The sequence below is a fragment of the Bos mutus genome, chromosome 25 (assembly GCF_027580195.1).
Source record: "Bos mutus isolate GX-2022 chromosome 25, NWIPB_WYAK_1.1, whole genome shotgun sequence".
Taxonomy (NCBI): Eukaryota; Metazoa; Chordata; class Mammalia; order Artiodactyla; family Bovidae; genus Bos; species Bos mutus.
The window spans coordinates 3,168,585-3,194,603 of record NC_091641.1 but is presented as its reverse complement, the minus strand read 5'-3'; the positions used below and the strand labels follow the sequence as shown (position 1 = coordinate 3,194,603).

At 54.4% G+C, this 26,019-nt stretch overlaps 1 protein-coding gene across 1 annotated transcript; it reads left to right on the top strand.

Annotated features, from left to right (window-relative positions):
* Positions 1-893: 893 nt before the first annotated feature.
* Positions 894-24,929, top strand: WIPI2 (WD repeat domain, phosphoinositide interacting 2). The gene is made up of 12 exons (XM_070363135.1): positions 894-1,181; positions 7,214-7,296; positions 16,495-16,664; positions 17,694-17,790; positions 18,172-18,269; positions 18,708-18,800; positions 19,246-19,316; positions 21,217-21,324; positions 22,018-22,182; positions 22,639-22,746; positions 23,396-23,526; positions 24,273-24,929. Exons 1-12 carry the CDS (start codon positions 1,108-1,110, stop codon positions 24,383-24,385), a joined length of 1,311 nt encoding a protein of 436 aa, XP_070219236.1. The 5' UTR covers positions 894-1,107; the 3' UTR covers positions 24,386-24,929.
* The last annotated feature ends 1,090 nt before the right edge of the window (positions 24,930-26,019 follow it).

The following is a 26,019-nucleotide window of genomic DNA, read 5'->3' as shown; positions in this document are numbered from 1 at the left end:
CCAAGAAGCCTTCTGGGGCTGCACAGTCCCCTCCCTTAAGTCTAGGTTAAGGGACCTCCTTACGTGATTTCATGGAGTCCCAGCTTTGCAAAGGTCTTTAAGAATCTCTTAAAGGAGAAGGCAATGGCACCCCACTCCAGTACTCATGCCTGGAAAATCCCATGGGCGGAGGAACCTGGTAGGCTGCAGTCCATGGGGTAGCGAAAAGTCGGACACGACTGAGCGACTTCACTTTCACTTGTCACTTTCATGCTTTGGAGAAGGAAATGGCAACCCACTCCAGTGTTCTTGCCTGGAGAATCCCAGGGACAGGGGAGCCTGGTGGGCTGCCGTCTCTGGAGTCGCACAGAGTCGGACACGACTAAAGAGACTTAGCAGTTAAGAATCTCTCCCACTGCACCTCCGCTGAGGGAAAAGAGGAGGCCCATTTAGCTCACATGCAAAGCACTCCCTAAATATTACTAAATGAATCAAGACGTGTTAAGTAGAATCTGCTCCAGGGCTCCTAAACGCGGGGGTTACCGTTCTCAGATTTAACACTTGGTAAGTTAATATTTCCGAGCCTCAGTTTTCAAATTTGTAAAACGACGACGCAACAGGGTCTACAAAGAGTTACTAAAAGCACCGGTCGAGAACGCACGCATTTGGCACAAGGACTGGCAAGCGGCGGCAGACCCCTTTTAATACTAAAATGATGGGGGCGGAGGACACGGAGCGCCTACTCTTTCCAAAACGCATGCGCAGCCCTTGACGTGCCCGCAAGCCCGGCCCCCCGCGCATCCTCACGCGTGTGCGTGTTCGACCGGAACCCGGGCCCGGACCGGAAATGAAGGGGCGGGACCTCCGCAGCACGCCTGCGCCGTGAGAGGCCGTGCGACGAGGGGGTGTGGCCGCGCAGGCGTGCCAGGCGCCCCGGCTCCGGAGCATAAACAAGAGGGGGGCCGGGATGAGGCGGCGGTTAATGCTCAGGCGGCGAGCGGAGGCGGCGAGCGAGGCGGCGGCGGCGAGCGAGGCGGCGATCGGGGCCCGGCGCCGACCCTGAGCTCACCCCGACCTGCCCCACCCGCGCGCGAGCCCCCAGCCGGGCCCGCGGGCCGCGCGCCCACCATGAACCTGGCGAGTCAGAGCGGCGAGGCCGGCGCTAGCCAGCTGCTCTTCGCCAACTTCAACCAGGACGTCACGTAAGGACGGGAGGGGGCGGGGGCGGGGGTCGGGGTCGGGGGCCCGGGGGACCTGGAGCCGGGGAGGGAGGAGGCGTCCCCCCACCCCTGGCGGGCCCCCCTTCCTTGGGGAACCCTCCAGGCTCTGCCCTGGGAGTGCGACCTCTGGGCGGGGAAAGGGATGGACCAGGGGAGGTCTTTTCTTTTCCCCATCTCCAAGAAGGCTTTGTCTTTTCCATCTCACTTTTCGCCAAGTTGGGCCCGAACTTTGTGGCCTGACCTGTTGTCCCAGCCATCTCTGGAGTGGGGGTGGGGGTGGGAGGTGAGTTTCTCCCTTGCATCCCGCCTCCCCCCACACCCCTTGTTCGTCAGCCTTCTTGCCTCACTCTTTCCGCTCTTCCAGGCTCTTCTCATCTCCTCATCGTCTTAAGGGAATCCCTCGATATCCTTTTCTTCCTCTCTTGCTGTTCTTTTTGACAGGAAACCTTGATGTCCTCCTCGAGCGAGAAACAAACTTAGCAGTAATTCTGGTCTCTGACCCGGGGAGAAGCTGAGCTAAGGGGCGGGTTGTAACAGAGAAACCCCTGAGGAGTCCTGGGGCCTCTGGGAATGGGCCATCCTTGTACGGGAAGAGAGGTCCTTGATGCCAACCCTTGGGTTCCGAAAGCTGTTTGTCCAAACCCTCAGGGGTTTGAAGCCTATCCTTCAGAGGCTGGCTGTCTCCTGGGGAAACGTGTGAGGATAGTTATTAGAGGAGGTTTCTGGAGAAGGAAGGATGAGTTGTGGGACTGAAAGGGAGGAGAGCCATCTTGAGAAGTGAGTAAGAGGAAGTGATGTAAGAGGGGAGGAGTGGGTCGTTGGCTTCATACTAACTAGTAGGTTGAGTTGTTCCTGGCTCGATAGAATCGGCAAAAGAAAGGTCATTTGCAGAATGGCAAGGCACCAAGTCAGTGCCACGCACAGGGTGCTCAGTCGCACCTTCCAGAGTTGGGAAAATAGTGCAGAGCCCCCCACGGTGGGACTCGGATGAGGCTTAGAAGGGAGCAGATCACCTGTGCCAACTTCAGAAGAGGAAACCGAAGCGCAGGAGCTTCTGAGCAGAGCCTGGGTCTATACTTGGTTAATAGCAGGGTGGGGGCAGCTTTCCTGAGTTCTCTTCCAGCCTCCTTTCCAGTCCACCCTGCTGTTTACTTCTACAGAGTAGGGTCTGGAGGATGGTGAGCGTAGAAAGCAGACTGTAGCGATCTTTAAAATGAAAACTGCGAAGGATTAGCATGGTGACCAAAAGCCACTCCAACCAGAGCAATCTGGACCGCCTGTTGCAGGGTGTTGTGACTGAGAACTATGTTATACTAACCTGGGTAGGGAAGAGGGCAGTTCAACCAATGATGACTCCGTTTTTAAGCCCTTAGTATTTTGAGACCAGTAAGAATGGTAGCTTTATGGGTTTTTATGTCTTGTATAAATTAGAAAATTCCCAAAACATTTTCTACTGTTATTTCTGTTTTTCACCACTCACCACGTGTATTGACAGGAAATCAGATACGGGAAAGCATTCTCTCGCTGTCATTTCAAGTGGCATTCAAATACCAGTTTCCCTATATAATGGAAGGATGTCACTCTGGCCTGAAACAAGATCTGTTTGTGTTTAGAAATTATGTGTTTTCCCACTCCTCTGTGAGTCCTAAAGTGACTAGTTCAAGACCAGATTTCTGCGTCATAATTTTGAGTTGCCAAAGAGACCTTGATAGAGTATGAGCAGAAATTATAAGGAATAGTAAGCTAGGATTATACTAAAATTTTATTGATTAAAGTGACTAGTTTGTTGTAAATGTACACCTGAAAGTTGAACAGAAGTTCCTGGGGAGGCTTGGCCGCACGCTCCTTTCCCTCCCTGTCCCACCTCCAGTATTTACACTAAGATAATTTCTCAGAAGGCGAGGATTGTTGTATCCACATTCATGGTATTCAGTGAGGAAATCTGGAACCATTTTACTTAATAGAAAATATATTGTGTGTTATACAGTAATACTTAAACAGCAGTATTCCTTTCATATGAAACTATATCTGTCCTGTCTGTGGTAGTAATATACTTTCAAATATTGTAAGTGTTTTGTTTGTTTGTTTGTTTCCTGTGATTTTTATTCTAAAAGTCTGAATGTTTTATTTTACCTTTTTTTTTTTTTTTAAACTAAGAACTGGGGGAAAAGAATCAAGAGAAGCCGGTCCCTGTCATCTCCCTCATCTTGTCTGGTTAGTTCCAGTCCTGGTTTCTGAAAGTAACCCTTTGGAAGGCTTGTTTTGGAGGAGTTTTTGTTTTTTGACATCAAAATTAAGAAACTCATAGGCACGGAGTATCGCTTGGCTGTTCCATGGAAATGTCAGGGCCTGAGTACTTGCAGGGGACCCCGTGAGGCCTGGGCAGACTCAGTGGTCGTTGGGCAATGGCCGAATCACTCAGAAGCCACATTCCTCAGAGACCTAGAAGGACACAGACTTGGCTTCCCTCGTCTTCTGTCTGTAGCACTGATGCTGTTTGTGTCTCCGTTGCGGGCACAGAGGCGGTAGGGAGGCGTTGGTCTGGATCTGTTGCCCCCTTGAACCGGGGTTCTTCTAGGTGACATCAGCTATCCTGGAAGGCCGCTTCTCCCCTTTTCCCTCATCAGTAGATCCAGGGGCGTGGGAGTAAGGACCCTTTGGCCTTGAAGTTCTTGGTGGTTCTGCCCGCACGTGGAGGGTGTCTTTGATGAACCAAGGCAGTCACTGGGGAGGATATTGTCCAGCGGCAGTGGCCGGCGGTGAGCTACTGGGGACCCAGTGGGATTTGGTGTGACCCATGGGAGGTGCATAACACACCTAAGGGAGAAGGTCCCTCCCACGTGTCCAGCCTGGGCCCGAGATGAACAGTGACAGCACATTATAGAAGGTGCAGAGGGGGTTCAGTTTAGGGGGAAGGTGAACTCTGCTTTGGATATTACTGAGTTTGAAAGGCTTTAGGGATGTCCGAGTGAGGTCTGGGATAGACAGGAGCTTACTGAGGTGGGCCCTGGGGCCTGCCAGTTCTCAGCAGCACTGCAGGTCACTCCTTTTTGTGGATATGGGCTGTTTCCACTTCACCCCATCATTGAGTGTGGCTCTTTGGTGAAGATAATGAAAAGGGAAAACATTAGTGGGCTGGCTGATCGTGGGTAATGGAATAAAGAAAAGAGCATTAAGAGTGATTTTTTTCTTTTAAAACGTTTTTAAAATGTTTTCTTAAAAGCGTGTTTGTTTTTTAGTGGCAATCCCTGCCTTACATACTGAGCACTCGTGTTTACATTTGGTAAGAGACCTGCAGGTAGAGATGGTGGATGGAACACGAGAGTTGATTTTGCCCCTGCTCGGAACCCTGATAGAATGGCAACCAGTAAAATATCAAAAAGATACTGAAAGAGGCTTAAGCCCGGAGAATGAGAAAGAAAGGCACCAGCAACAAAATTTTGGAAGCCAGCAAGGGATAAAGGAAGTGGCTCCTGCATCACTGATGGGAAAGGCAGAGAACCAGCCTGCTTGAACCTGCAGAACCCCCAGAGGCTCAGGATGGGCGGTCTAGGAAGCCCTGCGGTGGAGGAAAGCTGTGTGTGGCGAAAACACAGAGGGCTGGCCCAAAGTGTATCTCGGGAGCAATGGCTGTCTCCCGCCCCTGAAGGTGAAAGACTGAGCCTTATCTCCAGAGGGTGCAGCAGGGTGCCCGGATGTTGACACCAGGCATACTCGAAGGCAGGGGTATGGTAGTGAAATGCGGTATTAAGTAAATATATCCTTTTTTCTGCTGTTGCTGGTTTTTCCTTTGTCAGTAAAAGATCTTATTGTATTACCTTAAAAAACAAAACAAAAACTTCACCACAGCAGCACTTAGGATTAGATTCGTTGTCAGGGAACTCTCGTGCTGTTACCACACCTGTCCCATGCTGCCTTTGCAGGGTCAGGCAAGTCTTGAGGTGTTGTTAAGACCAGAAGCTCCACAAAGTCGGGTACATGAACCTGACTGCTGGTATCCGAGATGTAAATATCACGCCTGTTTATATTCCATGCTATCCTTTAAAGGTGTCCACCTTTACTGGTAAAGTGTATGCTCACGCTGTACCACACACACCTATCAAAAACAGGTGGTGTATATTTGTTTACATTTCCCACTGGTTGGGATTCACAAGAGGGAAGCCATGTGGTGAAAACTAGCGAAGGTGTTCAGTATCCTAAATCCGTTTCTGAGCATCTGGAAGAATGTCAGAGAGCTAGTATTCGATCAGTTTTAACAGATTCTGCCTGTTTGTAGCACAGGCAAGGCCCTGGGTATATAAAAATGCAGGTTCTCATTCACTAATTCTGTTTGGTTAAGTTTGCGCATAGAAGAGGCCCCGGGCTTATTTCATGTATTAAACTATTAGGCTTGGTGACTTGCTTTCCATGTCAACAATAAATGTGAAGGAGGGCCTGTTAATGCTGGTAGGATGCTTGGAGAGCAGTGGCAGCTGCCAGTACAACGAAAGGTGAGAGGTGGCGTATAACCCAGCGCGGCAGTCTGCCGCCTGAACCCCAGCTCCCGTTAGGCTCTGAGAGTCACTTCACTCTGACAGTACAGTCGTTCAGTGATGTGAGTCCAGTTGGGTGTTGAGGGCTTGCCATCCCACACAGAAACCTGTATAAGAATGACCTTTTAAGAGAATCACAAATGCTGGAAAAAAGGCTTGGGTGCTTAAAATAGTAACCCTAAGTTGTCTGGAAAACATTTTTCCTGGACATCAATTTTCCAGAAGTTATGAATTGTTGAGATTTTATTTTTAGCTTTTCTGAGTATTCTTGTGTTTTTATTGGCTCCATTATTGATTTTCAAAATATTTATAGGTAACAATGTCTAATTACTAGTTAATTCGATATAGTGCAGTGTCTTTGCAGAGAAGAATTGTTGTAGTTGGTAGAGATTTATTCTGTTTATATCTCTGGGGTGAACCAATTACAATTTGAAAGTTCAATAGTATTCACAGCCAGTCTGTTCTTTGCATGTGTTTCTTCTGCCTAAGCATGAAAGAGGTTGCAAATCTCAAGTTTCTAATAGATGAAATGGTCATGAAAATAGCCCTAGTTTTACCTCGCCTACATATACTCATCGTGTGAGCTGTCAGTGCTGTTATTTCTAGGCTTCTCGTTTACCTTCCGCTTCCTCTTGTTGCGTTGCCCTCCCAGACATAAAGTTCCAGAAAGGTCCCAGCTCTGAGTTCGCATGTCCCACCACTTCCTGCTCTGTGCTCCCGTCCTCTCTGTTTCTGAAACCCGTGCCTGCAGCTCATTTCTTCCGCCTTGGTCAGCCAGCAGTCATCTTCTGCAAGGGAACTTCATCTCGTGTTGCAGCTCTGCCACGCTGGGGATCTGGAGAGAGAGCTCGGAAGTCCTGCCAAGCCTCTTAGCAAGCAGTGGTGTTGGGTGGTCAACGTGGGTTCTTACACGCAAGGTTGTTGTCCTGGGCCAGCTCTGCGATGTGGTCTTCCCATTGCAGACTGTGAATTAGCTCTTTGGTCTGTTTTATTTCCATCCCGCTGCTCAGGCTTAGCATCACATGACTGAGCTGCGTTTGTTACAACTCTATTGCAGTGCCAAGAGACACCATCATTCACCAAGGGTGTAAATGTCTTTGTTTAAGGTTTGCAATGTTACCGTCGCCTTTGGACGCTCCCATACTACCACGCGTGTGTGTCGGGTCACCTGAGAAACCCCACTGTGTTTTGAGGGGATTGTTGGTTTAGGGTCGAGTACTTTTATTTTTATATCAAACTTATCTTTAAAGTTTCATTGTCTGTCTTTGCTGACAGTCGCCTTTTCCTGGCCGTGAGATCCGGCGTCTTCCTTGCCCCACCTCTTTTCTCCTGTGCCACCACTCACCTGGTACCAGGTGCACGAACCTGTGTGTGCTAGTTTTGGGTAGAGATGATGGAGAAAGTTTGGTAACGTGGAGCTCATTTGTACATTATCCTGCCTACACGTCTCAGCTCTTATTTCTGAATTTGGCTTTTTTGCAGGTCTCTAGCTGTTGGTAGTAAATCCGGGTATAAATTTTTCTCCCTTTCTTCTGTGGATAAACTGGAACAGATCTATGAATGCAGTAAGTGTTTGCTTTATTTTTCCCCTTTCTTAAAGTAGACAAGTTATACTTGAATTAGGTTGTATTCTTAATTGAAACGTGATGGTTAAAATCCAGATACCCCTTGACCACGGATCTGCCTTCACCTTAGCCTTACTGCCAGGGGGCAGCTGTGGCTGTGAACGTTGGTATTTGTTCTCCCAGATGAAATCAAAGTGTGCATTTGCATGCTTATAAATGTACATGTAGAAATACTTGAAGTACTTGTTTTGTGGGTCCTCTCTTTCAATACATGATATCATGCTGTATTACTCTGTAATGCTCCCCTTTTAAAATGCCAATAAAACCGTTTAGGTATCTCTCATAGAAGAATTCCAGAATTTGAAAATTTTACACGCCTCCTTGGAATGGTTTCTTTTTGCCAGTTGGCTTCTTATGGTATTTTCATAGCTGTGTGTCAGAGACCTGTGGGGTTGCAGGAGGACCATGAACTTTGCCACCTTTCTCAGTCACCTGCTGTGACTTTACATAGATCACTTCACGGACCTCAGTTTCTTTGTGTGTGTGTGCACGTGTGTGTAAAAGAATGAAAGAGAGAGAGTACTTGCTGAATAAATAATAGTAGGTACAGCCCCTGCCCCAGTGAGAATGGGATGAAAAGGTTTGACTCGCACACGATAACTTTTCCATCAATAGAGTTGTAGGTTTACGTGTAGTTGTGAGAAGTACTCCAGCTCCTGGTACCCTGTTCCCGGTTTCCCCCAGTGGTGACATCCTGCAAAAGTGCAGTATAGCGTCCCAGTCAGGAAGGCGACAGGAAGCAATCCGGGGGGGGTGTGTGTGTGTGTGTGTGCGCGCATGCGCGCGTACGTGCTGTCAGTGTGTGTGCCTATGTGGTTCCACCCAGCCTGAACACCCATATCCACCACAGTGAAGCTACCGGGCAGTTCTAACAGCGCAGAGTCCTTCCATTGCCCTTTAGTAACCACACCTGTGTACCCACCCCCCTGTCACAAATCCCAGGCAGCCAGGAATCTGTCCTCTGGTTCCAGAATGACTGTCATTTCGCAAATGTTACATAAATGAAGTATGTAGCTTTTTGAGGGGTTTCTCTGGTGGCTCAGCAGTGAGGAACCTGCCTGCCAACGCAGGAGATGCAGGTTCGATCCCTGGGTTGGAAGATCCCCTGGAGGAGGAAATGGCAACACAGTCCGCTGTCCTTGCCTGGGAAATCCCACGGAGCCCTGATGGTCCATGGAATCAAAAAAGGGTTGGACATAACTTAGTGACTAAACAACAACAAACCTTTTGAGAATTGGCTGTTTTCGCTCAGCATCTTTCCCTGGAAGTTCGCCCAAGCTGCTAGGTGTCAGTAGCGCCCCCTTTTCCGTTGCTGAAATTCTGTGTGTGGACAGGGCCCATCAGCTTCACCATCACCTGAAACTCCCCCTGCGTAAGAGACATTAGCAGGCAAAGGAGAATTGCAAAGTGGAACACCACGGTTCACCAAAATGAATTGCCTGGCAGAGCACATGTGGGCTGGTTCTAGGCTGGGGCTGTTAGAGCTGCCGGGAACGTTCGTGTCCGGGGTCTCGTGTGGATGCAGCATCGCTGCTCTGGGATTGATGTCTTATGTGTGATTGCTGGGTGGTATGTTGGTGTGGGGGTGTTTTTGTTTTTAAGTCTGAGCTGTTTTCCAGGGAGGCTGTACTGGTTTACATTCCTGCCAGTAATGAATGAGTGAGCCAGTCCCTCAGAGTCCTCGCCAGCCTTTGGTGTGACCAGTATGTTTTATTTTAGCCATTCTGGTGGGTCTGCGCGGTGTTATCTCACTGTGGCTTACTTCTTGTTTCCGTGATGGCTAATGACGTTGACTACCTTTTCATGTGATTGCTTGTTTTGGCCACTTCTTACTGCTGAGTTTTGAGAGTTCTTTATACATCCTCGATGCTAGTCCTTTCTCACGCACGTGGTTTGTAAGTAGTTTCTCTGTACGTGATGATAACTCTGAAGCCTGCCCGTGGCCTGACCTAATTAAGAATTCTTTTTACAGAGAACTGTGGAGGCCGGTATGCTCGTAATCCGTCACGCTGGGGTATGAATTCAAAGAGATTTGTGTTTATCATTTTAATTATCCACGTGGGCATGCAGTTGGGGAAATTGGGTTTTCTCCTTATTAACGATGCCAGTATCTGCTTCTGGAATGTTCCACCGTTAGCAACTTTGCTTCCACCGTGGTTTGGTATTCCCTTTTGGAATCCTCCTTTACCCGTTAGTGTCCCTTACGAAGGGGGAGTTTCAGTGAGTGGTTGTGAAGAGACATCCCATGTCCACTCTTGGTTCCGTTCATTGAGGACCTGCCTTGTGCCAGCCCTGTTCCGGCCGTGGAGACGCAGCGGTGACAGAGTCCTGCTCTCGTGACCCTTCTGTTTAAATGGAAGCAGACCAGGAACGGGCAAATGTACTGTGTCAGATGTCAGGCCTGGGACACAGTGTGGCGCAGACACAGATGTGAATCCCACCCCCCCACACCTCCGTCAGCACAAGGTGAGGACCGCAGGAGAAAAGTCGCTTCCACGGGCCCGGTACTTACAGCGGCGGAGTTCTCGTGCTCCACCAGGGTCCGAGGCTCACCAGGCTCCCGCCAGGCCCTGGCCTCCCCTCTCGGGTCCGCCTCGGGCACCCCTCCCCTCCAGCAGTGGACGGTATCTGAACCCCCACAAGGCCCCCGGCTTGTTGTGGTCCCTGGAGGCCGGGACCTGGGCCTTTCATGAGGAGACAGGTGGAAGCAGGGTTCTTCGAGTGCGGGTCCCTGGCTCACGGCTCCCGCCACCAGCTTGACTCCTCATCTCTCCTGACGCTTACCGGATGTCCTACGAAAGCCTTTCTCCCAGTGTGGAGCTGGCGGGTGCGGTCTGGGTGATGAAGTGTGTCCGAGCCTGAGCACTTGCTCATCTCCACACTGGCCGCTCACTTGCCCCACACACGATCGTTTCCTGTAGAGAGTTTGTTCACAGGAGCAAGGATTCCACTGGGCTTTTCGGATGACTGAGCGTTTATTAAATCTGCATCCCCACCAGTGCCCGAGCTATGCTGCTGAATTGTGGCTGCAGTGACTAGTCATCTGGCTTGAAACGTACAGGATTCCCCACCCCACCCCCACCCATTGTGCTTAGAAAGGGTCTTGGCACTTTCTCAGATTGAATCCGTTCAGTGACTAATGTGTTTCCTTGAAGTTTATTAAGTGTTTTTTGGCACCTTATTTTTCAAAGGTTTTTGATGAAATAAAATGTGATGCCCTTTTTTTTTTTGGCTGCTCTAGGCCTTAGCTGTGGCATGGGATCTCTTAGTCGCAGCCTGTGGGATCTCGTTCCCTGCCCAGGGATCACACCTGGGCCCCCTGCTTTGGGAGCGTGGAGCCTTAACCACTGGGCCACCAGAGAAGTCCCCCAAATGTGATGTCTTGATAGCATCATTAGAAGAGTGGGTGTATACTGACCAGCGTGGTACGGTGGTGTAGAGATTTCTTTGCTCTTACTGAACTTTGGCCCTTCAAATAGGTGAGGGAATGCACAGAGAACTCTCTGAGGATTAATGCACTGAAGCTATGGCATTCTTTTACTCCTAGAATATTATCCACCTTTCCTCTTTCATATTCTTTTATTAAGTAGACAAAAAGAATGTCTCTTGGAAAACAGATTAGCTGCTGCACCGAGATGGTTTTCTGGCATTTTCTACACATAGAATCTGAACAGAATAGAACTTACTGCTCCAGATTCAGCCCAGCTCAGTTGACCGTAACTCTTGACCGACCGTTGTAACTTCAGATCCTCTCTGTCAGTAACCGCTGCTGCCACAGAAAGAATGAGCCAGAGCTGGTCTTGGGAAAAGCAAGATTGACAACTACTTGTTCTGTTGTTTATTTAACAACAACAACAACAAAACAAGACCTTTGCCCAGCAGCACTGGAAGATTTTTGCTTTTGACTCTATGGTGTTCTTTTAGACTTACAGTTGCAGGGACTCCCGCGTTTACGCTTTGCCCACCGTGTGCCCGCTCGCTCTCTCTATCGCTCTCTCTTTCCCTCTTGCGTCCTTTTCTGTTTACCTCAAGGTGTATGATGCACAAATATGTGGTCTCTCTTCCCTGAAACGCTACTGCGGTGAAACCGTACCCTGGTGGACAATATAAATAAAGGTTGTGGATTTATTGTTTGTAAAACGCCACAGAAGTTTGGAAGGAAAAGTTGGCCTTTTCAGATTCTACGTCGTATTGTTTGTAAAACGCCACAGAAGTTTGGAAGGAAAAGTTGGCCTTTTCAGATTCTGTGTCCTGTGTCATCTTTGCATTTTATGTTTCTGAGCTACAACCTCAGACCTCACGAGGCCTTCGGTTCAGAAACGAAACACAAGCAGGCTGTCCATCTTGGTCCAGAATCGGCGGACTGGGTGCTGGCTGGAATAGTCCCCTCGATGAGGTGTGCCTTGATGGGTCTTCCAGCGGGGCAGCCCAGGACCCTCTCTTGTGGCGGAGGATCAGGTGGGCTGCACACGCGCGTGTCCTCTGAGCGCCCCGCACCCCAGACACGCCCAGCGGGGACGGCGCTGCGCTGGTGCATGGCTTGGCTCCGCCCCTCTTCGCCCTGTGGAGTTTTATCACCACCAGCTCTGCAGTGTGCCAGGAGGACAGCATTCTTTCTTGAAGTATTTTCTTCCATTTGGATGGGCATCTCTAGGAAGAAAGTTCAGCACAAACTGCCCGAGGCCACCACGATGGGCCGTGAGTGCCAGGCCTCCGGGCGTGCCCATACTGCTCTGCTCCCCAGGCGTCAGCCTGGTTCCCGGCGCTGTCGGCCGTGCCTGGGGGGCTGAGCCGTGCACACCTCTGAGTAGTGCGATGTGACCACTCACTCGGGGTCTGTGAACACTGTGGCTGCTTGTTTTCAAAAGTTCTCTCGGGAGTGAGGCAATAACATAGAAATGTTGGAGCTGGAGATAACACAGCAGAAAGATAAGGAAACCTGAGCCACCAGCAGCGTGTGAGCTACGAGCAGTGAACCTGGCAACGTGTGAACCACAAGCGGCATGTGAACTACCAGTGGCATGTGAACCACAAGCGGGGTGTGAACCACGAGCAGGGTGTGAGCTACCAGCAGGGTGTGAACCACGAGCAGTGAACCACAAGCAGCGTGTGAACCACAAGTGGGGTGTGAACCACGAGCAGGGTGTGAGCCACAAGTGGGGTGTGAACCACGAGCAGTGAACCACAAGTGGGGTGTGAACCACGAGGAGGGTGTGAGCCACGAGCAGGGTGTGAACCACGAGCAGTGAACCACAAGCAGCGTGTGAACCACAAGTGGGATGTGAACCACGAGCAGGGTGTGAGCCACAAGTGGGGTGTGAACCACGAGCAGGGTGTGAGCCACAAGCGGGGTGTGAACCACAAGCAGTGAACCACAAGTGGGGTGTGAACCACGAGCAGGGTGTGAGCCACAAGCAGGGTGTGAACCACGAGCAGTGAACCACAAGCGGGGTGTGAACCATGAGCAGGGTATGAGCCACGAGCAGGGTGTGAACCACGAGTGGGGTGTGAACCACGAGCAGGGTGTGAGCCACGAGCAGTGTGTGAGCCACCAGCAGGGTGTGAACCACAAGCGGCGTGTGAGCCACGAGCAGTGAACCACAAGCGGGGTGTGAACCACGAGCAGCATGTGAACCACAAGCAGTGAACCTGGCAATGTGTGAACCACAAGCAGTGTGTGAACCACGAGCAGTGTGTAAGCCACCAGTGGCACATGAGCCACGAGCGACGTGTGAGCCACGAGCAGCAAACCTTGCAATGTGTGAACCACAAGCGGCGTGTGAGCCACGAGCGGCATGTAAGTCACAAGCAGGGTGTGAGCCACAAGCGGCATGTGAGCCACACACGGCATGTGAACCACCCGCGGTGCGTGAGCCACGAGCAGTGAACCGTGGGCAGACTGTGAGCTTGGCAGTGTGTGAAGGTGCATCACTGTGTGGAGGCGTGCTCCTGAAAGGTCCAGGCGGATCGCATCCTGGGGCTGAAGGGTCGGGGTCCACTCGGTTGGATTTTGCCGGAGCGGAGACGAAAGCGCGTGGCCCTTTGAGTAGTTGGCGCTTCCTCTGCCCTTTGCAGGCAGCCTCGGCCATTCTCTGATTTTTCTGGCTCCTTTGGAAGCCTGATGGAAGTTGCGGGTGCTTCCCAGAGAAAAACCCAATGCTTAGTGTGGGATCTCGGCAGTCTGAGAGCCTGTGGAAGCCTGTGTGTGGTCCCGGTCCAGGGCCGTGGTTGGAGAGGGTCACGGCGAGGGCCCTCCGCCCTCGCTGACACCGGGCTGCTGCCCCCGTCTGTCCGTCACTTGCTCGCCACCCTGTGCTTGCTACGTCAGATCTCAGCATACTGGTCAGAATTCACATGGATGCGGTAGTCTGCCTGTGGGTTTTTTTAATAGCTTTTTGAGATGTAATTTGGATGCCAATAAAAAACCACTTGTTTAAAGTGGTCAGTTCAGCAGGTTCCAGTGTATTCACTGGGTTGTGCAACCTACCTTAATCTAATTTTAAAACATTTTTATCACTCCAAAGAACCCCCGAGTCCATTAGCAGCAGGGTGACTGCTCCCCACTCCCCCACCCCTCAGCCCTGGGCAACCGCTCATCTCCTTTCTGTAGATCTGCTGCTCTGGAAGTTTCAGATACATGGAATCGGGTGGGCCTGGCTCCCTTCACGTGGGACGGTTTCATGGCTCCGCCATGCTGGCGCGTGGATGAGCACTTCCTGTCTTTCTCTTGCTCAGTGGCATCCCAGGGCGTGGACGTGCTGGGTTTTGTCGATGGACAAACGATGGCTGTGCCTTCGTTTTGGCGCTGTTTCCCCTTCGGCTGCTGTGAATGTTTGTGTGTAGGTTGTGGTGTGGATGTGTGTTTATAAGCTTGAGTTTTTTTAAATGTTCTTTTGTCTTTTTTGCATTTCTTAAATCATAACTGAAATGAAACTTGATTCCGGAAGTCACTGTCCTTTGCGTGTTTCCTTCTTAGTTGCTTTTTTCCTGCTCTTTCTCTTCCTGCTTGAAGGCACAGGAGCCATTTGGTGGAGGTTGCAAACTCTTCTTCTGGGCGGTTTGCTCCTTCCCCTCGCTCATGATCTCTTTGCCCTCCTTGATGTTTTTGTGTCCAGCCCTTCTCGTGAGGCTTTTGGAATCCTCCCTTTCTGGGTGCATAAGCAGTCTCTCGTGTCTTTCTTTGGTTCTTTGGCTTCGGGTTTTATATTAAATACCTGATCCACTCTCAGCTGCTTTTGATGTAAGAAATTTTCCACTTTTTTCATGAGCTAGAAAAGACATTTTTCGTGTGTCTTCACTTATTTAGCGGAACGTCAAGATGATGAGCCTCTCGTTGAAAAGTCAGCAAAGAAAAGGATGGTTGAGGCCAATAGGCAGGAGGATGACATTTGTGAGTCTAGGTGCTGGGTATTCGGAGGTTTGTCACAGTGTCGCTCTTAGGAATGTTTGCAGCTAAAAACAGCTTGGCTGCCTCCATGCCACACCTCCTGTTGTTAAAATGCTAGAAAGAAGTTTCTTATGCTTTTTCTCATGAAAGTTTCAAAATTTTTTCAAACTTGGAGTGGGGTGGGAAGCTAGGTAGACACCTAAAGCCAGTGTTCCTTTACTTTCTCTGCCCTTGGTTTAAGCGAATGAACGATTCATCCCTTTCCTCTTCTCACCATTTTGTTAATGGAAGTTTTCACACACAGAGAGAAGTTGAAAGTATTTTATAGGCAGTACCCACATCCCGAGGATCTGGAGTCTGTTGTGAGCATTGTACTTGCCCGCCCGTCTTGTGTGTCTGCGTTTCAAAGCACCTTGCAGACAGCCACCTGTCCCCGTGTGTGGTCAGTACACTCGTATTTACACTCACATCTGGAGGACACGTCCCATGTCTGACTAATGCATGGACATCCGTGTGGCTGGACTCCCATCAGGGTTCACCATCACCCCAGAAAGCTCGCTCACCCCACCCCCAGGAGGCAGGCCGTGCACTGGGTTTCCTGCTGTGGCTTGGTTTCGCCTGTTCTCCAGGAGCTTGACTTTGCTGCCCGTCCCATTCCACGTAAGAGCAAACCCTGCTTTATTCCCACAAATGTGTGTCATGTCGCCTTGGGCTGACTCCCCCTGGATGGGCCCCGTGCTGAGCACGTCAGAGTTCAAACCCACGTGGAGCTGACCCAGGCCACCATGTTTTCCTGGAAAGAGTTTCTGCCTTAATGCAGAGGCCTCTGGAGCTTACTCATTGGCTTTAGTCGTTTGGTTTCTAAACGGACTTACGTGTGTGTTTCAGTTAAAGCATGGAATTTAGTGACAGGGCTTCTTGGAAGGAGCCCTCGGTCTTGTGTACAGACACACCTGGTCACAGTGGGGTCAGGCCCTGCAGGTGCCCGGGTTGTGACCCATCTAGTTCTCTGTCCTCTAAGCTTAGCACCTCACCGAGTAGAGTGTGGCCTCGGGCCATTGTTAGGATGATGAACGGGTCCATGCTTAACCCCAGCTCAGCTGCAGCTCAGGTCCAGACAGCTGCCCGTGGGAATCATCCAGAGTCCTGCCTTCCAGAATGCTCTTTGCTCCTCCCCTGAACTGACCCCAGTGACCACAAGTAAACGCAGGTGGGGAGTGAGGGAGCTGGGGGTGGGGCAACCCGGGAGTTGGGGTGAGGTGACGGCTGTGGGGTCCACTGTGCCCGTTTCCGGGCGGGTCGCCGTGCGTGCGGTGTCTAAGCACAGTCTTCTGAGTGGGGGTGTCCCCGTGTAAGTGGGGCGCAGGGACCTAAGGGGCGGAGAGCAGACCCCACTGGGGTCCGTGAGCCCCTGCTCCCAGCTGGGTGGCTGCGAGCCCCCTGACGTGGAGTCATGCGGGAGCATTTGGGGCCCGTCACGTGTCAGGTACGGCCCGTGTGGAATGGGTGGCTTGCCTGTGGCCGAGAGCTGGTGGTCTCTGAGGAGCAGGCCCTCCTTTCAGGGTGCGGGGCAGCCTGTGGGCCTCGCCTGGGCCTTGTAAACCGTGAACTTGACCTGGGGGTCTGCCCCCCACCCGCCCCCGAGCTCTCCACAGGGAGCCTGCCCTTAGACACGTGTTCATGTGCGGGGACCCCAGCGCCGGTTGGCAGGGGTACACACCCACGTGGGTTTGTCTTCTCCCTCCTTTCAGCTGACACTGAAGACGTGTGCATCGTGGAGAGGTTGTTCTCGAGCAGCTTGGTGGCCATCGTCAGCCTCAAAGCTCCCAGGAAGCTGAAGGTTTGCCACTTTAAGAAGGGGACCGAGATCTGCAACTACAGCTACTCCAACACCATCCTGGCCGTGAAGCTCAACAGGCAGGTGGGCGGCACTCCCGCTCACCGCCCTGGGGCCCTGGGTTTCTGGGGGGCTCTGGGCTGCGAGGCTGTTCCAGCGATCTCGGAGTGGCCACCAGGCCTCGGGCAAATCCCGGCCGCTCTTCTCCCCTCACAGCCCACCCGGGCTCAGCTCTGCTCTCTCATCTCAGAGGTTTTGCTCAGACTGCCCCTTTGTGAAGATGCCATGGCTAGTGCCATTAGCTTTAACCATCCCTCGAGATGTGAGCCTTCTTTTATGAGTTACCTTTTTAAAAAACCTCTGAGCATCTTTTTTTTCTTTTCATACTTGTGGCTTATGAGGTCTGACCAGGCCTTAGCAGTGAAAGCAGAGTCCTGACCACAGGACTGCCAAGGAATTCTTTATCCCTTTTTTAACTGTTAATTTAACTTTTAACTAAAGATGAAAGATTTACTACTTTTTTGTGTCTGCCTCCAAACCCACAAGATGTCTGGCCTGGAGCGTGGGCCTGGTGGCCAGGACTTGAGGTAGCACCGGCGATGGCCACGTGGCTGTGGTTTAGTCGCAGCCTCAGTCAGCATCAGATTCTGAAAGCAGCAGGGCTTCACCAGAGCGACCCCAGCCTCGACGTGGTTTTCGTGGCGGGGGCGGGGGGGAGACGGAGGGGCTGAGAGCCAAACAAAATCGAACCCCATTTTTCTTAGCTAGGGACCACTTTCTGTCATGCTGAATGACACGACACAGGTCCTCCTCCAACCGGAGGATGGAGTTGTAGGCGGGGGCTCAGCTGCAGGGGAGTGAGGGGCGCAGTGATGGGTGGGGGCCAGGCCTGGAGCACATGGTGATGGGTGGGGGCGGGGCCTGGAGCACAGTGCGCATGCGGTGATGGGTGGGGCCTGGATTACGGTGCACACAGGGTGGTGGGCGGGGCCGGGAGCACGATGTGCGAGCGGAGTTCTGGAAGGAGCGTGGTGTCCGGTGCAGGAAGCCCTAACTGAGGCTTGGGGTCTGGCTCTCCCTCAAATCCTGCTTCCGTGTCCCCATCTCTCGCAGAGGCTGATCGTGTGCCTGGAGGAGTCTCTCTACATTCACAACATCCGGGACATGAAGGTGCTGCACACCATCCGGGAGACGCCCCCGAACCCCACCGGTGAGCGGGGCAGGCAGCACTAACGTTCGGAGGTCTCTGTCGTGAGAGTTTTCTCTCCTCTTCAGTTCCACAGGTTTAGACAGTGTTGCTCTTAGAGTCAGCTACTGCCCGTCTGATGCTGGTCCGTGACCACACGGTTGTGGGCTGGGTCAGCCTGCAGCCTTGGGGTTTCTGATCAGTTCCAGCCACGCCTTAGTGCGTTTGGGCAGGCCTGCGGTCACCTGCGGGGCGTGTGGGGGGGTGGAACTTAAAACGCCCAGCGATGCAACCAGCTAGGTCGCGTCAGAGCTCGTGGCCTCCCCGCCTCGCTGCACTCGTGCTGGCTGCTGGTGGCTCCCGGGGCCCCGACCTGACCCGCTTTGTGCCCTGTGTTGCCCGCAGGCCTGTGTGCCCTGTCCATCAACAACGACAACTGCTACCTGGCGTACCCGGGCAGCGCCACCATCGGGGAGGTGCAGGTCTTCGACACCGTCAACCTGGTGAGGCTCTGGGGCAGCGGTGCGACGCGCCTCCTTCCTCAGGCGAGGGCCGTCTCCTCCAGCCTCCTCATTCCCTGGCTCAGCGGCTCGATTCCCGCCGCGGCCTCCTGGTGGCCGAGCGGATTGGGTCTTTCTGCCTCTAGCCATGCTTCTGTCCCCGCCCTCCGTGCTGAGTACCCCGCAGTGTGAGTGCGGAAGGGAACGGAGGAAGCTCCGGAGTCTCCGTGGGGACGTTGCTTCACTTTTTCTTTTAAGGCTCTGAGTGGCATTTCCTTGCCCCCTCCCCAACCCCTGGTTGATCGGGTGGACTTGGCGTCTGAGTCAACCGTGCAGGGGTTTCCATAACAGCCATGGGCCTTCTTGGTGGGTGACTTCGTGGGCATCGAGGGTAGCCTCGCAGTCACAGTGGTCACAGGGTCACTTTCTCCTTCCCTCCAGAGAGCTGCGAACATGATCCCAGCTCACGACAGCCCGTTAGCGGCCCTGGCCTTCGACGCCAGCGGAACCAAGCTCGCCACTGCTTCCGAGAAGGTAAGGTGGCCACGTGGAAACCCGGAGGCCCACCAGCTCGTCCAGCTTGTTCACACAGCCCAGTCCCTAGAACAGTGTCTGGCCCCACCGGTCACAGCCGGGCCCACGTGACAGCCTGGAGGGCCGCCCGCAGCCATGCGCGCCTGAGCCGAGCGAGCACGGTGGCTGAGGCGTGCTGGGCCAGGGTGCGTTTAGCCGTCCTGTCAGGGAGTGTCACAGCTGTGACTGCAGGGCCCTCAGCGTTAGGGTGAGCAGTGACGACGTTTCACCGTGTTCACGGCGGAGCAGGGTGTGCTCTGACGGCGCCTGGCGAGGGACGGGGTGCAGAACTCAGGGCCGTGCGGCTGGGACAGCTGTTGGCGCCCAAACGTCCGATGAGCGAGAGACCCGAGTCTGATTCCGCTCAGCTCAAGTTCCTTTTTCTCTCCTCCTCTTCCTGCTGCAGGGGACCGTGATTAGGGTGTTTTCCATTCCAGAAGGACAGAAACTCTTCGAGTTCAGGAGAGGAGTGAAGAGGTAAAGTGTGCAAGTCTCCAGAATGGAATCTGGAGCGTCTGTTCGCAATTCGGTTTCACATTCTCTGTGACCAGCAGTGGGCACTCGAGTCCTGGGGACCCCCATCCAGCAGCGCGATCTCAGCCCAGCTGGCGGGCAGGAGGGGCTTGGGGTCTTGTGGGAGGTCAAGGGGCATTGTTATAGAGGCATACTGGGTTTTGTTGTGATTGCGCTGAGCACAGAGCCGCGTGGCCCAACAGCCCAGGCTGTGGAAAGAGGAGCTTGCCCAGTTGGGCCCAGGGTGAGTGGGCGCTGGGGGCTCCTGACCTGGGCAGTGGCTCCTCCCCTTCTCCTAGGCTCTGAAAACCCATGAGCAGCTACCCCAGCCCTGCTCCAACCGGCAGGTGGCTTTGGCCCGCACAGTGTTTATCTCTAAAAAAAACGCAGAGCGTAGCCGTCCTGTGGCGCTACGTCTGCATCCCTGCGGGGCCTGACCCGTGGGACCTGGAGCCTCCTTCTCCGAGGCCTCCCAGGGCGATCTCAGGCTGCCGGCCCTCCCTGTCCCCTGCTTCCTCTTTCCTTCCGCTTTCCCTTCGCTTTTCCTTGCGCTCGTCTTTTTGGGGTTTTCTCCTTTTGCTGCTCCTGCTCCTGTGTCTGCATTTCTGCGCTGAGGCCCTGCCCCCAGACCCCACTCTGGGCAGCCCACCCCTCCGTCCTCAGCCACGGTGTCAGTCTGTGCCCAGGGACGCCTCCATGTCCCCAGGCCACCTGCCAAGGTTTTCCACGTTTCTCCTGCCTGCTGGGTGCTCTACCCAGCGGCCAGAGCATGGCCCCGACACCCACCATGCTGCACACAGCTTGTCCCGGGTAACATCCCTGCCCTCCTCCTGGCCTCCTGGCTCCTGAACCTTGGGGGGCACTCCCCCCCCTGCCCGCCTCGCCCGCCCCAGGTGTCTCTGCCTGGCCTCGTGCTCGCCGTGGCCTCGGCTCGTGTTCACCAGGTGCGTCCCTCAGACCTGAGCCTACTGGCTATTCTTCCGGGGGGAGTGTGACAGATGGGGACAGCCATGTGGGGAGCCTCTCGGGGCCTCCCCTTCCCCGGGTTTGCTCCACGCACAGGACTCCGTGGTGTTGCAGGCTCCCTGCATCCTTGTTTTCCTGCTGTGGCGTGTTTCCCTTCCCCGTCTCTCCCAGCTCCTCAGAGGAGCCTGTCTCCACGCGGGCCCTGGCCGTGACCTGCAGGCTCCTGTGCCTCCAGTCGTTGAGTGCCCCCTCCTGCCTCTCCCGCAGCATCTGCAGTGCCTTCCCTTCACTGCTCAGCGCCCGCCTCCCTCCAAGCTCCTCTGGGCGGGAGCCACGTCGGAGCCTTTGCACAAGCCAGTGCGCCATGAGCTCCAGAAACATGGCTGGAACAAAGCCCCTCCCTAGGGACAGAACCAAGCACACCTTGTGGCTGCAGGGTTATGAGGAAACGCAGGCTTTGTGGTTTTTACAGTGATCTTTTAAGGGGAAACTAGAGTTTAGGATGTCAGAAGTTTATTCTTAAACGTTGTCAAGGTTGCCAGTTCGTGTTTTCCATGTCAAGAGTTGCTGTAATCTCAGTAGTTAGATTTTTTTAGCTAAGCTTAGTGCTGTAAGTCCCGCCTGATTCTGCTAAAAATGATTTAGTGAAGCCTTGATTCCTTTCGTTACTTGGCCACTAGAGGCTTGTTAAAGGATGGCTTGGTCAGGGCGTCAGCTTTCAGATGTTCCCCTTCCTCACGTATTTTGAGGTGACTGGAAAGGAATAAGACCCTCATGCACCTGTCATGGGGACCTTCCTTCACTGTGACTTCCTTTCCGGAGGGGGCGGCGGTGCTGGTTGCCATCTGCCCTCCACATCCGGGCGGCAGCGTGACTGGCCCTGTCCCTCTCGCCCCAGGTGTGTGAGCATCTGCTCCCTGGCCTTCAGCATGGACGGCATGTTCCTGTCCGCCTCCAGCAACACTGAGACTGTGCACATCTTCAAACTCGAGACTGTGAAGGAAAAGTGAGTTGCAGAGACGTTGCGAGGGACACGGGGCCCTCTGTCTGCCGATGCGCAGAAGTGTGTCTGGAGGGCTCATGGGGGCTCAGCAGCGGGACGGGTGGGGTTTGAGGGGGGCCTGCTGGATGGGGCAGCAGAGGGTGGTCCCCCCAGCGCTTCCCCCCATGGCGCATCTCTGGGGACCATCCTGGGAGGGGGCACTTACCTCCCTCTCGCTCAGAGGCATTTTCCATTTGTGCAGTGATTAGTTGAAAGAGTGCGTGACTGCAGCAGTGTGCGTGGCGAAGGGCGTGTTCTGTTGTCGTGTCTCAGGTTCTGTGGTGAGCCTCCCGCTAAGATCAGCGCTGTTATCTGTGCTGTGTCTTACTCTGAGGCACCTGTGCAGTGACTTACACGTCTGAATGGGCTGCGGGAGCGCGTGGTCGGGGCTGTGCTTGGAGTGTTTGGAGACTTCCCGATAGAAAGATGCGGGCGCCTGGACATGGGCCTCACGACCTCACCTACAGAGTAGGGGCCAGTTGTTCCCTGGCCCCTCTGCTGACCCTCGGAGGACATGCTCTGTGACGTCCCCAGGCTCCCCGCGAGCCTGGGAGACTTCTCTCGCGTCTCGGGGCTGAGCCTCGCCTCTGCATGAGGGGCGCGATGGCGTTCTCAGCTGAGGGCCCGCGTGTGTCTGACAGTGTGTCCTCCTCCCAGGCCTCAGGAGGAGCCCACCACCTGGACCGGCTACTTCGGGAAGGTGCTCATGGCGTCCACCAGCTACTTGCCCTCCCAGGTGACGGAGATGTTCAACCAGGGCAGGGCCTTCGCCACCGTGCGCCTGCCTTTCTGTGGCCACAAGAACATCTGCGCGCTGGCCACGTGAGTCGGGGCGGGCACTGCCTCTGTCCCATGCGTTCAGCCGGGAGCGGGGTCCCAGGCCACCGGGGATGACCAGCACGCCTGGCCCTCTGGTTTAGACCAGTCATGTGGACGCGGAGGGGGCCGGAGGTGGACGCTGATAGGGAACCCAGACGCCTGCCCCGCAGTGTCTGATCCTCCACGCTTCCTCCTCCTCGTGTTGAGAACATTTAGAAAGCATGGTTAGTTCAACACTGCGTGAGCAGGCCAGTGCGTGGCCCGGGGCCTCCAGCACCGGCAGCCGCACGCGCTCCGAGGCCCTCGATCCTTGTGTGAGACAGTGTGTGTGCATGAAGCTACGCTCGCTCGATCGGAGCGGGGTGCTCTTCCCTAGCCTGGCTGAAGTCCAGGCTGTTAGTTTAATGAGAGCTTTGTGAGTTTGGGTTCTAGAATTTGGTTGCTCTTTATCCTCACTAGAATCCAGAAGATTCCCCGATTGCTGGTGGGCGCCTCGGATGGGTACCTGTACATGTACAACCTGGACCCCCAGGAAGGGGGCGAGTGCACCCTCATGAAGCAGCACCAGTGAGTCGGCTGCGCCTCCGCCAGGGCGGGGGGGCCCTGTGGGCGGGGGGCAACTTGCTCGTTTTCCCGAAGCCAGGGAGCCAGAGACTCGGGTCTCCGCATGACCACCCATCGGTGTGGGTGCAAGCCCGCCCTCCACGCCTCTGCCCGTGCCCGGCTCAGCACCCGGGCAGAGCCTAGGGCAGCCGGGGCGCACTGTTCTGTGGGTTGGCGGGGGCTGTCTGGGGGCAGGACCACTGAGGATGCAGCTCAGCTCAGCGTCATGTGCAGAAGGGGCGACCCCAGGGCGCTGTCTGTGATGGGGGCAGGTTCTCCCGGGGCCCGGGGTCCCACTGAGATGATGCTGTTGTCTCTGAATTAGTTAATTGGGAGGTAGTACCATTGGGTTTTCTGTTTTAAACAGCAGTACCGTAATAACTCTTAGAATCAGGGAGAACGGGGGTGATTTCGTTATTTTACAGCGTACTCTGGTTTTGCTCTTCAGTCTTAGAAAGCGCAGTGCAGTTGCCTCTCTAGGTCCAGCTCTCGTCATCAGCGTAGGTGTGTGGAAATCCCGGTGACCACTCTCGGGGGAGTCACCCCACGGGCCAGCGCAGCGTGCTGGCCACGTGGCCCTGACTATCCCTTCTGGTGTCTTTCTCTCCTCCAGGTTGGACGGCAGCATGGAGACAACCAACGAGATCCTGGACTCCACGTCCCATGACTGCCCCTTGGTGACGCAGGCGTACAGCGCGGCCGTGGCCAAGGGTCCGCATGTGCCTTCGTCCCCGACGGCGCTGGGTAAGGGCTGGGTGGAGCCTGGGGCGGAGCACCGTGGGTGTCGCTCTCGAAGCGCTGCCAGCCTGCCTGTTGCACTCAGGCGGGGGCCTGCAGACCTCAGGCCCGCTGTTGTAAAGCACAGTTTTCAAGGCCTCCCGAGGCTGAGTCCATTTCTTCATTTTTGAAACAGAAATAGTCCCGTGGCTCCAGGTGCCTGTGGCCTGTCCACCACCTGCCTCCGCTCAGCTCAGGTTCTGCCCAAAAACCTTGGTCTTGACCCTCCCACCTGTGGCCCGGGTCAGCGAGCAGGCCCAGGCAGGAGAAGGCCAGCTACCCCAGGCCGCCCTGGGCGGTGTGCAGTCGCACGCTCCGCCGCACTCTTGCTCACTGTTTCACTCCGAGGTGAGGGCAGCATGTGCTTGAGGAGGCTCTGAGCATCCTTGCCACGGTTCTGGACACACCCCCACCCCCGACCCCAGAGGGCCGTTTGCAGCCTGTCCACTGGGTCCCCATTAGTGCCTAGCTCCTTGTTGAGCTTCATGGGTCTTGGAAAGTCAGTTGTCTCTTGAGTGGCTCAGGGCTGTGGAGAGCTCGCTGGTCAGGGCAGAGGTGACAAGTCCACGTCCTCTGGGCCGTGAGCTCCCTGCTGGCCCAGGTCCCGCTTCGGGGTCAGCCTCCCTGAGGGGACTGTCCACCTGGGGGGTCAGCCTCCCTGAGGGGACTGCCCACTGGGGCTCGGCCTGCCTGAGGCGCCGCTCTCTCCGCAGTGTACACGGACGAGCTGGGCGCTGCGGGCGGCTCAGGGCTGGAGGAGGAGGCCAGCGCCCTGCGGCTGGAGGACGACAGCGAGCACCCTCCCATGATTCTGCGAACGGACTGACCGCGACCTGTGACCTCCTCGGGCCCCGAGGCAGGGAACACTGGCTGACAGAGGACTTCTCAGTCATGCTGCTATGAACTTTGACCCGAGCTGGGGAGAGGAGAGGATGGCAGAGACTTCTAAAGCAAAAAGCAAAAAAAAAAGATTGTAGCTGTAGTCTCATTCCATACTGTTGAGAAATACATTGTTTTCACTTCAGTGGCTTTTAATCCTGCTTATGAATTTTTAGCTTTTCGTTTTCTCTTTTTTTGCCAAAATCAACTGTTTGGTGAAGCCCTCGAAACACCTGTGCTTTGCATGCATTCATGTGCCGAGCCAGCCAGGAGCTCTGGAGCCCGCTCACAGCAGTGCGCAGGCGTCTGGGGTTTTCCGTCTACAGAAAGGCACGGGCTGGGAAGGCAGCGGCGGCAAGCGCACCATCTGGTCCTGCTCGGGCGGGCCGGGCGGCCTTGGGGGGTCCTCTCTCCCTGGAGCCCCTCCGGGACCATTTCACCCCTCCCCCCCTCCCGTTTTATTTTGTTAATTAAATTCTTTCCAAATTGGATTCTTCTGGGATTTCTTCTGCGGTAGAGTCCTGTTTCTGGTCCTGCTTTCCGGATGGGTGTTAAGAGAAAGAGGTTCTTCCCGAAACTGAAAACCTTTCCTTCCGACAGCCCCGTGGGCTTGAAAGACAGATGCCCAGGAGCACCAGAGCCAGGGAATGTCGTCTACTCAGACTGGTCTCAGCTGTAACCTTCCTGTCAAACAGCTGTATGTGTGGGGTGTTGGTTTGTCTAAGGGACGTTTGTAGGTGTTCTTTTGCCCATAAAGTTCAGAAATCAGGTGGGATGGGCACCCAAATTGTGCTCTTCCCTGGACCCCCAGTCCGTGGGGTCCTGCCTACCCGAGTCAGAAGCGGAGTGAGGAGGCTGGCTGTGACGCCCACTTACGGGGTGACCTGTGCATTTCTGTTTGCATCTTCCAAAACGGCTCAGCATGAGTGACGAGAGACTGTGGTCACAAACTCCAGTGTTTGCCTGGCTTCCCCCCTCATTTTTACAGAATCCAGAGAACCTCGTATACCTTGAACTCTGCATTCCAATCCAAGACGCGTAGCCATTCAAGTTTTAAGGGACTTTTAAGTGGAGCTGATGGCACCAAAGATGGTTCTGGCTTCTTCGGACAGGAACAGTTAAGGACGCAAGTGGGAGAGCAGCGGTGTGGCATCCGCCTGCCCTGTTTGAGCAGAGGACGGGTCTGCAGTGTCCATGCCAGGCTGTGCGTATACCTGGGTCGTAGCCATCAAGCGGCAGAGCTGACCGCCTGCTTCCAGCGCCCCGGTGCCAGGGCCAGTCCCCACATCTCCGGCCACTTGCCCACTGGCTGGCTCTGAGGTGCCCTGGGTGCGTCTACAGCAGAAATCTACAGAAACGGCTCATCGCAACGACGTGAAGTGCCGTGTGAGAGGGGAGGGGAGGATGGAGTCAGCTTCCCCCTCCCCAGAGCCTCGGCATGTCTGTCCTGGGTCCCTGGTGAAGTGGAAGCCCCAGCGATGGGTCTGGAACCCAGGCCCCCACAGGGCCCTGAGCGAGGACTGGGGACCAGCCTGCAGCCCCGTCAGCCCGGCCACGCCTGTAGCCCCGCCCTCTCTCCAG